Genomic DNA, 11,903 nt, shown 5'->3' with positions numbered 1-11,903 from the left:
TTCAATTAATATGATATTTAAATTTTTTTTCCTTTTTCGTTCCCTCTCGAAGCTTCCAAAAGCTTTATTTTAATCACTCTATGTTCTGGCATATTTCAATTAATATGATTTTTTTAATTTTCTTTTTCTTTCCCTCTCGAAATATTCAAAATCTCTCTCTTTAATCACTCATTGTTCTGGCATATTTCAGTTAAAAATATGAGCAAATAGGAGAAGCTTAATTAAATAAAAATCCCCACCAAGTATTAGTGCTACTTTATCACTTTTTAAAGTAAAAACTCCTGCCAAGTATTAGTGCTACGTTATCACTTTTTAAAGTAGAAGGTGAGAATTTTAAATAGTAAGTGAGAAGTTTTTTAGAAACCATTTCGTACCTAAGTATTCTATAAAAAAAAAGTTTAAGGAAGCATATATACTATACAACGGATGGATTCAAAAAATATATATACATATTTATAAATATATAGAATATAAGGGAAGTCCAAAATCAGCGCTTAATTTTTTGGTGAGAAATTTTTTATTTTTTATTTTTTCATTGACCTCAAGTAGCGTATAGTTTATCAATAAACGTTATAAATGGAAGTAAGTGTCTATGTTTTTGTTTTTTTTGTTTTGTTTTTTTTTTTTTTCTGGGAGAAAATTAATTTGATAGACATAACTTTTGGAAGTTATATGCACAAAGTGAATATCTTCATACCCATAACACCTACGTGAACCATTTCACAAACCAAACAGAGACCAAAAGAACTTCAAACCTTGAATGAGGTCTAGACACTGTTCCACTTGATAGTGGTAACGAAAATAAAATGATGTCTCTCTTTTGTTTTCCAAGTGTCGCTTGTCTTTTTAAGCTATATTCAAATTACCAAATTACGCAAAAGCAAACGCCAAGTACTTAAAAAAAAAAAAAAAAATTATTGAATCATGCCAGCATGATCAACCAAAATACAAGGAAAACTAAGATAATACTTTATAACAGTCCTCCTCATTACTACAATGTAGCGGTTATCTATTTATTTCTTAATTATATGGCACAAATGTACAATAGCTCATATCTCATATGATACATCACAAGTGGTGTCTACAATCCAACAGAGTGCTGCCTACTTATCGACCACATTGAGCTTCGGTGAAGCCCAAGGGTCCAACCTCTACACCCTGGTTCCGACTAATCTTGAGCCAGTGACAATCCTCAAATGAGCACTGTGGTCCATCATTTGGCCGCTCCACATCGACGGCCCTCATGTACGTGGGACCCCAAGTAGGAGTCCCATCTTCATAGGCGTTATGTGTCATCCTTCGTATCTCAGAGCCGTCTGATCTAATCGTAAAAATATCACCATAAGGGCCATAATGATGTGGGTTCGAGATTGGCTCAGCTGACACTGCAGAATAGTCCGAAGTGAATACAATAGTCTTCCCATCCGGGCTGAACCACGGGTGGTTAGTCCGCCCAGCTGACCCACTCTGTACCAACTGCCGGAGCCCTGTTCCGTTCGGGTGAATCATATACAACTCGAAGCTACCCGAACCCGGATTCTCCCGGTCCGACGCAAAAACGATCCAATCGCCGTCCGGTGACCAGTTACACATCGTGTCCGTCCAGGGGCCCTCCGTCAGCCGGTGGATACCACCCATTTCTCCATCCACAGCGTCCATTATATACAAGTTCTTGTGACCCGACCGACCCGAACGAAAAACGAGCAACTTTCCGTCGGGGGAAGCTGAGGGAAATGCATTGTTTTCGCCGCCGGTGGTCAATTTTTTGTAGCCCAATTTATCATCATCAACATTGATAGAGATTATATCAACCTTAGTGCTCTCTGTCGCGAATATGGGTCCCACAGCAGTGTAGACCACACCTTTCCGTTTCGGATCCCACCCGCTTGAGAAGGCGGTTCCGGTGAAGACCTCGCGCCGGTTCGACCCGTCCCGATTCACGACATAGAGACCGGGGAAGCTAACGTAGGCAATTCGGTCCCCTTCAGGCGAGAAGGAAGGAAATGACCCGTCAACCCGAAACAGTGAGATGTCGGGTACAGGACTCTGGATGTTTTCAAGCAACAAATTTTCGGGTTTTCCTCCATTGCTGTCTCCTCTGCATTTATGGTAGCCGACCCGCGTTGAATCGGGTGAGATAAAAGGGTTAAAGTGATGATTTTGTGGTGCTATGGGTCGAGTCACATATCTGAACTCGTTCGAATCAACGTCGAACAGCTCTATGTGGCGGAACTCCGAATCGGGTCTTCTCGTAGCCACCGCAATGAAGCTCCTGTTTGCTGTCGAAGCCGCCGGAGTGAACACGTGAAGACCAGGAGGTGTGACTCGCTGAATCACAACCGTGCCAACGCTAACTGCTCCGATTTCTGGAAGAATCGCTCTGTAAACACTCCACCACCCATCATCACTCCTCCGATGAAAGTACAGAGTGGACTCGTCCGCCCAACTCGGCCACCCACCGTGCTCAACCACCTTGACTCGGTTCGACCCATTCCTAGTCAAGAATACATAAATATCAGTACTCAGTTCCTCAACTTCACCACTCCATCCCCTCTCTCCAAAAGACGCCACAGCAGTCCAAACACCCGATGGAGACACGGCAGGGCTGAGATCGGCGACCCCGTACGGCGTCAACCTCCGAGTCAACCCGGTTTCGAGCTGAGTCGAGTACACAGCTGCCCAACTTGTCCGAGGCACGCCCGAGTCTTCATGAGTCGACACGTATACCAAGTACTCACCCACCAAACTCGGCCTATCCTTCATTGAAATTCGACCAATTGACGGTTCACTGCCTAACAGAGGGATTTGAACTCTAATCGGGACTTGGAGAGCCGATCGTCTTCTGGTGTGGTCGGGACTATCGTAATAGATTGCATCAAGATATATGTTTGAGGATCCGTTTCGTTCTGTGACGTAGATGAGGTTGATGAGGGTTTGATTGGGTATGATAGAGAGGATTGAGGATGATGTTGGTGAGGGGAAGTGGCCGTTGAAGTTGACGGAGTGGCCATCGGTGATTCGGAGCTCGTTGGCGTTGGTTGGTGGGTCCACTGTTGGAACGGTGTAGATGTCGAAGGCGTATCTTGATCTACCCGTCGTGGCAAAGACTATGCTGGTGCCGCTGCTTGGGCCTTCATGGTCCGCTGCTGCTGGATATAGAGTTAGGATCAAGCTGAAGAAGAAGAAGAAGAAGAAGAAGAAGAAGAAGGAACAGAGGGGCTTTTGAGGTCTCATTGTGCTTGTGCGTGTGTTGTTTCTTCTACCCTGCACTCTTGTGGTTAAATTGTGTGCGTGTGAGGATGTGATGAGATTTGTGCTGCAAGGGATGACGTTTAATGAAGTTTGGTGGGTCCCAAATGTGGATGGTATCCACTTGTCAAAGCAAGGGTGTACAAAGTTTTATAAGGTGGGACCAGAGAGAACTTGTCCTCGTGTTAATTATTGGAGACGTCAATTTTTATCCAACTTCATCGTTTGCCTCTTATTTTTATTGACCTTGCCTCCTTTGTGAGATGGGTTTTAGGTAAAATCTTAATTTAGTTTTGAAAAATAATTGTTACATGGAATAATTTGGCACTTCCCAAATATTCAACGGCAACTTGTAAGTTTTAAAATAGAATTCTATTTCAGGTTCAGACACAGGAAATAATGAAATATGGAAAAAAAGATTAAGATGAAAGATGTAAAAACTGTTTGAAAAGAGTGTATTTAAGTAGTTAATTATCAAATATTATCAAATTCTCCCAATTATTTTACAATTTATCAAAGTTATCATATTTTCTATGAAATACTGTTAAATTTCAAACTCTTTTAAAATCTCACCCATTTCAAACGTTTAAAATCTATTTTTAAATCCAATTTTGTTCCACCCATTTCAAACACAGTGGAGACAGAAAACTATTGGAGACAAAATCCACAGTGTTAGGAAGCTTCTAGAATGCAATCATCCAAGATTGAGAGTTGTTATAAACAGTTTCGATGGACGAGATTGGCCCTCATTTTTTTTATGCACATCTTTCACTAATTTGGGTTAAAGCCCGGTGCTTCTTAAAATTTGAATATTATTAAAGATCATTTCAAATGATTTAAAGATAAAAAATAATACTGAGTTAAAATTTTTAAAGTGACAAGTAATACAGGACAAATAGAGTATTCGGTATTGAATTTTGTGTCGATTGAATCTTTATTTATTTATTTATTTGATAAAGTAGCAAGTGGTTTGCAAAAAAGACACACTGATACAAGTTACTTTATTTTTAAGTAACGACACCCTCTTAAATTTGATAAGGTTACTGAAGACCTCCAATGTTAATGAATTTACATTTTTGCCCTTTAGTTTTTATATTGGCCACTTTGAATGTTAAAATTACCTTTCTAACCTGATTTTAGTTTAGTATTTGCAGATCTATTTAGTTTATTCTCTCCTCTCATCAACCTTATCGCCACACAGCTTTTCTCTTTCATTCATTCATTGGCGCCATATTGCAACCAATACTTAACCATTTCCGGTTGGTTGTTGTTCTTTGTTGGTTTGATCCCTAAATCTAACTGTTTTTGGTCTCTAAAGTTTACTCTTCAGATCAAGGTTTTGGACCTCTCTAATTTTTAATTTCTGTTTGGCTTAATGTGCTTTGTTTTTGGCTCAATTTGTATATGTTTGAATTGAAAAATCATGATTATTTGTCAGAAGATGCAACAACCTTGATATGAACACCCAATGAAGTTTTTTTTTTTTTTTTTTTTTTTTTTTTTTTTTTTTGCAACACTTAAATCCAAAACACCTAATCACACATACCCAAACACCACCTAATTTCCCAAAAATCCCTAAACCACACACACACACTTTATATATATATATATATATATATATATACACAACCCCCTGTCTCTCAATCTAAAACTCAAAATACACACATCGTCTCTCTATCAAAAATTCATAATATAATATGATATATATATATATGTGTGTGTGTGTGTGTGGTATCACTATGTGTCTGTCGCCTCTCTCTGTATATGTGGGTATATATATTTGTAGCCTCTCTCTCTCTATATATTGGTCGTTGTCAATGGAAGAAAAATCATTATAGTTTCCAAAAAAATTTACGGATTGCAGAAAGAAATCGCAAAAATAAAAAGAATATATATATATATATATATATATATATATATATATATGATGGTGACTAAGTATGACGAATTTATAAATTATTTAACCTTTTTTTCTTTACCCATCTAGACAAAAGATAAACTTTAGAGAGAAGAGTGTTTTTGGAGAGGCCATGAAGTTGGAGAACCATAGGGTGGTAATGGCAGTTGACTGTGGTGATGGCAATTGACTGTGGAAATGGGTGTGAGGGAAAAAGACGAAGGTATGAAGTCTGTAGAGAGAGAGAGAGATGAAAGAGAGTAGTTTGGTTCTCTAATTATTTTGATATTTTATAGGGTAAAGTGCAAAAAAAACCATTGAACTATGTTTAAATTTACAAATAACTTCCTTGAACTATACTTTGTGCATAAAATCTCCTAAACTATTACATTTTGTTGCAACATACCCCAGTATCTATACTATATTTCATGAAATGATCATAATGCCCCTTCTTATTGAATTATATTTAATATATTTTTCTTATCTAAATAAATTATGAAAAAAAAAATTAAACTAATTTGATGATGTGATACTCCCAGATTTTCGAATGCGAGTTGGCCAGGCCCACATCCAAATACCAGAGGATATCAAAAACAAATTACATTAAAATAATTAATTCAATTAAATACACAAACAAATAGCCACATAATCAAATAAATAATTAAAATGCAATTAAATAAATACCGAGACTATATCCTTTTAAAATTAGGAATATTACATTCTTCCCCCATAACAAAAGGAATTTCGTCTTTGGAATTCACAAAATTCTGAATTATTTATTTTAAATTCATTTCCGTTCTGTTGTGGCCTCAACCTCTATACATGGCCGGGCTCCACTAAAATCCAATGTATCAAAAAAGTATATGTGGTTCCTATATTTAAGAAACACAATAACCGTACTACACATAGGTTGTATCTAACAACGACGTAATTGTGAGCACTTGCATTTTTAACATTTTCTGGACATGTTGACATTTATGCAATTTTATTTTATTGTCGGGATTATGATTATTTTTGCAAATGTGTTTAATTTTATTTAAATGTCATTATTTGTTTCATGAGGGGTAGTATAGACTTTTATTATGCAAATAGCATATTTGCCATTTGATTATTTTATAAAGGGTATAGTGGACTTTTTCATGCAAATGATGTGAATGGGAATTGGTATTTGTTAGAGGACTTTTTGATCATTTTGCAAAGTCTTACTTTTGGCCATCATGTGGACTTGACACCTAAATAGGTGATGAATCAATATTTATACATATTATAACTTATAGAAATCTATATGAAGGAAATATGCCAAAAAAAAAAAAAAAAAAAAAAAAGAAAAGAAAAAAAGAAAAAATTGTTTTGCTGATTTGTTTTCGTGACTATGTTTTTCTCTAAATAGTCATTTAGGTATGATCCTAACCTTGCCTTTTTATATTGCAACCTAGGGGGTGTACTTGGCAACATATAAGGGTGCATGAGGTGTATTTCATATCCCTTTTGATATGGTTTTACAGAAAAGGTAGTCTGCAAGCTTTCGTCCTTTTTGTTCTTCATGAGGTTCATGTTTTTAAGCTCTATTTTGAAAGCTTTATGCTGATAATTTGAGAGGGGTTTGTGAATGAAAAATGTTTTGTTGGTTGTGAGGGTTATTTTGACACCAAATTTGTAATCAAATAGTCATTTTGGGATTGTTAAAAAGGGGCCTTGAAAGGGAGAAGAAGTGGTTGTATTTTAAGGAGTGTTCTTCATTTTTCTCCAAAATTGGTGGCTGTAATACCCCTAATTTTCAAAAGGATAAGATTGGAATTTAAATTTTATTTTATTTGCAATTTTAGTTTGATTTTGTGAATATGTACTTAGGTGTCAAAATTTGAATTTGCATAGTGGTTTGGTTTAATTAATTGTTTTATTTAAATGGTTTGTTTTCTTTAATTAGGTTTATTTGAATTAATTAATTGTTTAATTGTAATTTTTATTTTCTTTAATTGAATTAAATTCACTTTTAATTGTTTAAATGCTTTGTTATTTTATTTGAATGAGTTAATTAGGTTTACATTATTAGTGTATTAAATTGTAGGGTTTTATATTACGTTAACTAAGGCCGACTAAGATTATGGTTTAATTTTTCCATCAGGGATTAGGATTGGGCTTAGAGTTTCTTAGTGCCTATATATATACTATTATGTGTCTTCAAAGGGTTTAGAACCCTATACACGTACAGCATAATATAGAGAGAAAACAGAGAGGTTGTGAGAAACAGACAGAACAACTTTGGTGAGGGCTTGGCCGTGGCTTGAAGTACAGACATAGGAGAAGGGAAGATTGAGCCCTAGGAGACTGAACAGTGAATTGGACGTCGTCGGAAAGCTTAGGAAGACGGCGACATGGTTTTGAATCCAAAACTGTAAAGGCAAGTTCTTTTCTTCCTCATTCCCTTTGGTTTATGTTCTGTGCACCTAGGTAGCCTCTAGGGTTTATTAATCATGAACTGAGTTTTACATTTATATTAGATACTATATTGATGCTCTGTATGTGTTGAAATCTGTTTAAGTATAGTTCGTGCATGTCTGATTTAAATTGTGTTCATAAAGCATGTTTAGTTTGTAGAACTTGTAATCTCTATATTGGATTTCAACTGCTATAAACACACCATGGGGATTGTACTGGACACAGTTAAGACTATTAGGAATAGTTTAAAACCAGATAGAAAAGGTTGGAAGCGGCCAGCGTTGAAGAAGAAGGTCGCAGAAAGCGCAGACGCAAGAGACGGCTCTCAGAGAAGGAGAGAGCCGGCTCCAAGAGGAGGGAGCCGGCTCCCCCCCATTTTAGAGCCGGCTCTAGGAGAGGTAGAGCCGGCTCTACCTATCTAGAGAAGGCTCCAAGAATTTGGAGCCCGCTCTTTTGTTTTCTGGAGCCTGTTCTACAAGTTTTAGAGCAGGCTCTCCCACGGGAATTATTTTCTAAAGTTTTCTAGGCAGTGTTTGGATCGTTTAATGTTCCTGAACTGCTTTGTGAGTGTACTGGGGTTCATAAGTGAAGTTTTAAGAGTTACCAAAATCTCCTATTGCATGGTTTATGTCCTATGTAAAAGAATGGAACAGTATAAAAATAAACAATTTAGCATATGGTTAATGGATTGGAGGAACTGAATTGTTTAATTTAATTTTAACAATTTGTTGGATTATAGCATGAATATAAATCTTGTTTAAAATGCATAATTTTTATATTTGACTTTGATCATCTGTTATTTGTGAAAACTTGTTTGCAATAGTTCTGTCATGTATGGCTTTCATTGTCTCTGTTTTAACATAGAAGTCACCACTGTGTTATTTTTGGTATTGAATTTTACTACAATAAATCAAAGTCTGGATTAATACTAGATGTAATTTAAGACCTGTAAGTTCAATTTAGAGGAAGAACAGTAAGGTCGGATGTGCCGGAGATGAAGCAGAAGACGTGTAGTAGGGAAAAGAGAAGGCTCTTGAAAAACTTAGAGAAGGCTCTCCCTTAGTTGGAGACGTCTCTTGTAACTTAGAGCCTTCTCCAGTTTTTTAGAGAAGGCTCTAGGTGGTTTAGAGCCTTCTCCAGTTTTTTAGAAAAGGCTCTTTTCAATAGTGTTTTTTGAATTTTTTTTTTTTTTTACGAATAGTTTGTTTACTGTTGGAGCATGGGAACTGTTCTATTGACTCTGGGGTTTTACAGAGGGTCTTAATGGTTAATTCTAAGTGTTATTAAACTTATTATTGCATGGTTTAAGTATCTATGATAAACTATAAAACAGTGTAAAAATATATAACCGTGCATGCTATTAACAGAATAAAGGAACTGAGTGGCTTGTTTAAATTTCAGAAATTTAATGGGACTTCACAGAGGGATTAAATAGTTAATTTTGAGGGTAATTAAAACCTTGAATTGATTAAAGTTGATTTCTAAATCAATGGGACAAACAGTATAAAATTGATAAATTTTCTACGCTGTTAACAGATGGAAGATGGATTAATTGCTTAATTAAATTTTTAGCAATTTAATGGAATCCAGTATGTTAATAAAACTTGTTTTTAAATGCATGATAAGGTTTTTATTTTAGATTGGAACTATGCATGCCTTGGATGTTAATTGTTAGAATATTAAATTATTTTATGGAATTACATGGATTAATACTGGATTTTAATTGCGAGATTGTTAATCTCCTTTCTGCAATTATTTGGATATTTGGTTTTGGATTGTAAATTATGTACTTATTATTTATATATTGTAATTTGTATAGATATGGAGGATTGTATGTACCGGTATGGGACGGTGACATACTATGTATGGTTTACCTCAAAACGCTATTTCTTACCTTATGGATTTTAATTGGTGAACAACTTTACCTGTTTTATAAATTATATGGATTTTGTGGATTGTATGCACCGGTAAGGGACGGTGGAATACCAGGGACAGACTGATTCCAAATATTCAGTTCTACCTATTTTGGAATAAGGGTACGAATTATAAAAACATAATTCTCCTTATATTTAAGTCTGTGCAGTTGAATAAGGTGAACGACTTATTGGATCTCTTATATAAGTCTGTGCGGTTGAATAAGCTGAATGATTTATTAGATTTCCTGTGGATGGATATGAATGGATTTTAAATATATTTTTATGGTACCACGAGATGAGCTTGAGTCTTAGGCTTGTTGGTTAGGGTGCGTATATGCAGTGGATGCGTAGCTGGATATAATAGGTAGGTGTACCCTGTTAGGTTTAGGTACTCATGCCCACCTTTGGGTGCGTTTTCGCATAATGCCTTCTATTCAGGTTGAAACCCCTATTGTAGTCCAGTGAATGTCCTTAGTGTGGATATATATATACTTATGGACTAAATAGATATTGTGAGGTATCTAGGGTGTATCTGCGTATCGGGTCTCTGTATGGATTGCAGTTATATTAGAACTTGTTCGTGGGCCTGACCCATTATTATTTTTCAGGTAACGGACGGTTCCAGGTTGTAGAACTTATTCGTGCTGAGCAGAGACGGTTACTCATTCTTCCGACGATGTAGGAGTTTTCTTCACGGTTTAGCATTGGAGTTCTTCAGTTGTTATTTTCCAGTGTTGGAGTTTATTAGGGGTCCACCAGATGGATTCCCGAGTTGTATTAAAAATGGAAAAGTTGGATGTATCAGAATAATTCTTTATCTATAAATTTTATTCTAAGGTTTCAGCTTTGGATTGTTGTTCTAGTTTATTTTCAACCATTTTTATTTATGCTTGTTTATCTTAATTGTATTTTGTGTTCATTTATTGCTAATTGGTCTGATATCCTCGAGTAATCGGGTGTGGGTCTAGCCAACCCGCATCTGGAAATTCGGGGGTATCACAGTGGCTTTGATTCAATCTTTGGTTGCTTTAAATTGCTGGTAGCTGAGTTTCAAGCTTCAATTGAGGCAGGATTGTCTAACCCTCAATTCCTTTGCCTTTAGTGAGTTGATTTCTTTCAAATTTTGAGTTGCAAAGTGTATACAAACAAAACTGAAATTATGTGCTGTTGAAACTTAATTACATGCTACTGTTTTGCTCAAAATCATGTAAATTCATAATTTATCTTTTAGAGATTTTGATATTATGATATTATAGTTAATTAGCTTTTATTGAGACTTGGTTTCACTTAAATTGGTTGAGAAATGAATTTCTTAAGAATTTTTGAAGTTAGAATGTTCTTGCTGGAAATTCTGGGTTGGGGCAGTTTCTGTCCTAGTTTTTCTTATCAAACCTGCTTTAAATGGTAAGGTATTTTGGTGAAATAAAATTTTATCGTGAAAATATAGTCTTTGAACTTTTAGTGGTGTAACACCCCTAGTTTTGAAAGGGATATAATCAAAATTTTATTATTTATTTTATTGTTTTCAGTATTTATTTTTATTATTTTTAAGTGCTTATGTGGCTATGTGTGGAATTTGAATGACGTGTTGTTTAAATTGATTTGTGGATTTAATTTAATTATATGCTTATTGAATTGATTTGTGGATTTAATTTAATTACATGCTTAATTTTTATTTAATTTTTTTTATTTGGTATTTTTAATTAGGTTAAATGTGTATTTTATTTCTGGTTTAAAATGATGGGCTTGGACAGTAGCGATGTACCAACCGGTTGGGTCACATGGACTACTCGAATGGGTGAGTAACGGGTACTGTTAATATCCATGGATGATTATACATATATTTTTTTTGGTATATGTGTATATAGGGTAAATCAAATTAATAGGATTTTAGGATTGTATATAACCATGAAATCTGTAGCCGACTTATATATTATTTATTTTATATTTTGTTTTATTTTTCTTTTGTTTTTAGTTTCCTCCTAGAATTAAAATTAGGTTTTCCAATACACCTATAAATATATTGTGTTACGGCTGGTTAGGGTTGAAAAACAAAACACAGACCCTATTCACGTTCTGGGATATTAGGAGGAAACAGAGAGAGGTTTTTGAGAGAAACTGAACAAGTTGTGAGGTTTTCCGGCTGGGGCTTCAAGGCCTGACCTAGGAGAAGGGAAGAGCAGAAGTAAGGGGAGGCTAGACAGTAACTCAGTATTGCTGGAACAGTGGACACGATGCCAGAATTTCATAACTGAAATCACAGGCAAGTTCTATTCTGTCTCTCTCCCTTTGGCTTGTGTTCTGTGCATCCTTAAATGTTCTCTAGGATCTTAAACGAATATTAAATGGATCATACATGCTTAGTATAGGTTAAATTAATTATCTGTATGGGTTGAAATTAA

General features: G+C 35.5%; 1 protein-coding gene across 1 annotated transcript; it reads right to left on the bottom strand.

Annotated features, from left to right (window-relative positions):
• Positions 1 to 946: 946 nt before the first annotated feature.
• Positions 947 to 3,301, bottom strand: LOC132274508 (uncharacterized). Its single transcript, XM_059775795.1, has one exon. It carries the CDS (start codon positions 3,232 to 3,234, stop codon positions 1,108 to 1,110), a length of 2,127 nt encoding a protein of 708 aa, XP_059631778.1. The 5' UTR covers positions 3,235 to 3,301; the 3' UTR covers positions 947 to 1,107.
• Between the last annotated feature and the right edge of the window lie 8,602 nt (positions 3,302 to 11,903).

Source organism: Cornus florida, unplaced genomic scaffold, assembly GCF_030987335.1.
Source record: "Cornus florida cultivar Cherokee Brave unplaced genomic scaffold, ASM3098733v1 CherokeeBrave_3.0.0_Hap2_Chr09, whole genome shotgun sequence".
In the NCBI taxonomy this organism is placed as follows: domain Eukaryota; kingdom Viridiplantae; phylum Streptophyta; class Magnoliopsida; order Cornales; family Cornaceae; genus Cornus; species Cornus florida.
The sequence above is the reverse complement of the archived record's forward strand: the minus strand, read 5'-3'. Positions and strand labels throughout refer to the sequence as shown.

Bases quoted from the DNA above. Each gene is read 5' to 3' on its own strand.
- LOC132274508 (XM_059775795.1), bottom strand. From the start codon at position 3,234: ATGAGACCTCAAAAGCCCCTCTGTTCCTTCTTCTTCTTCTTCTTCTTC.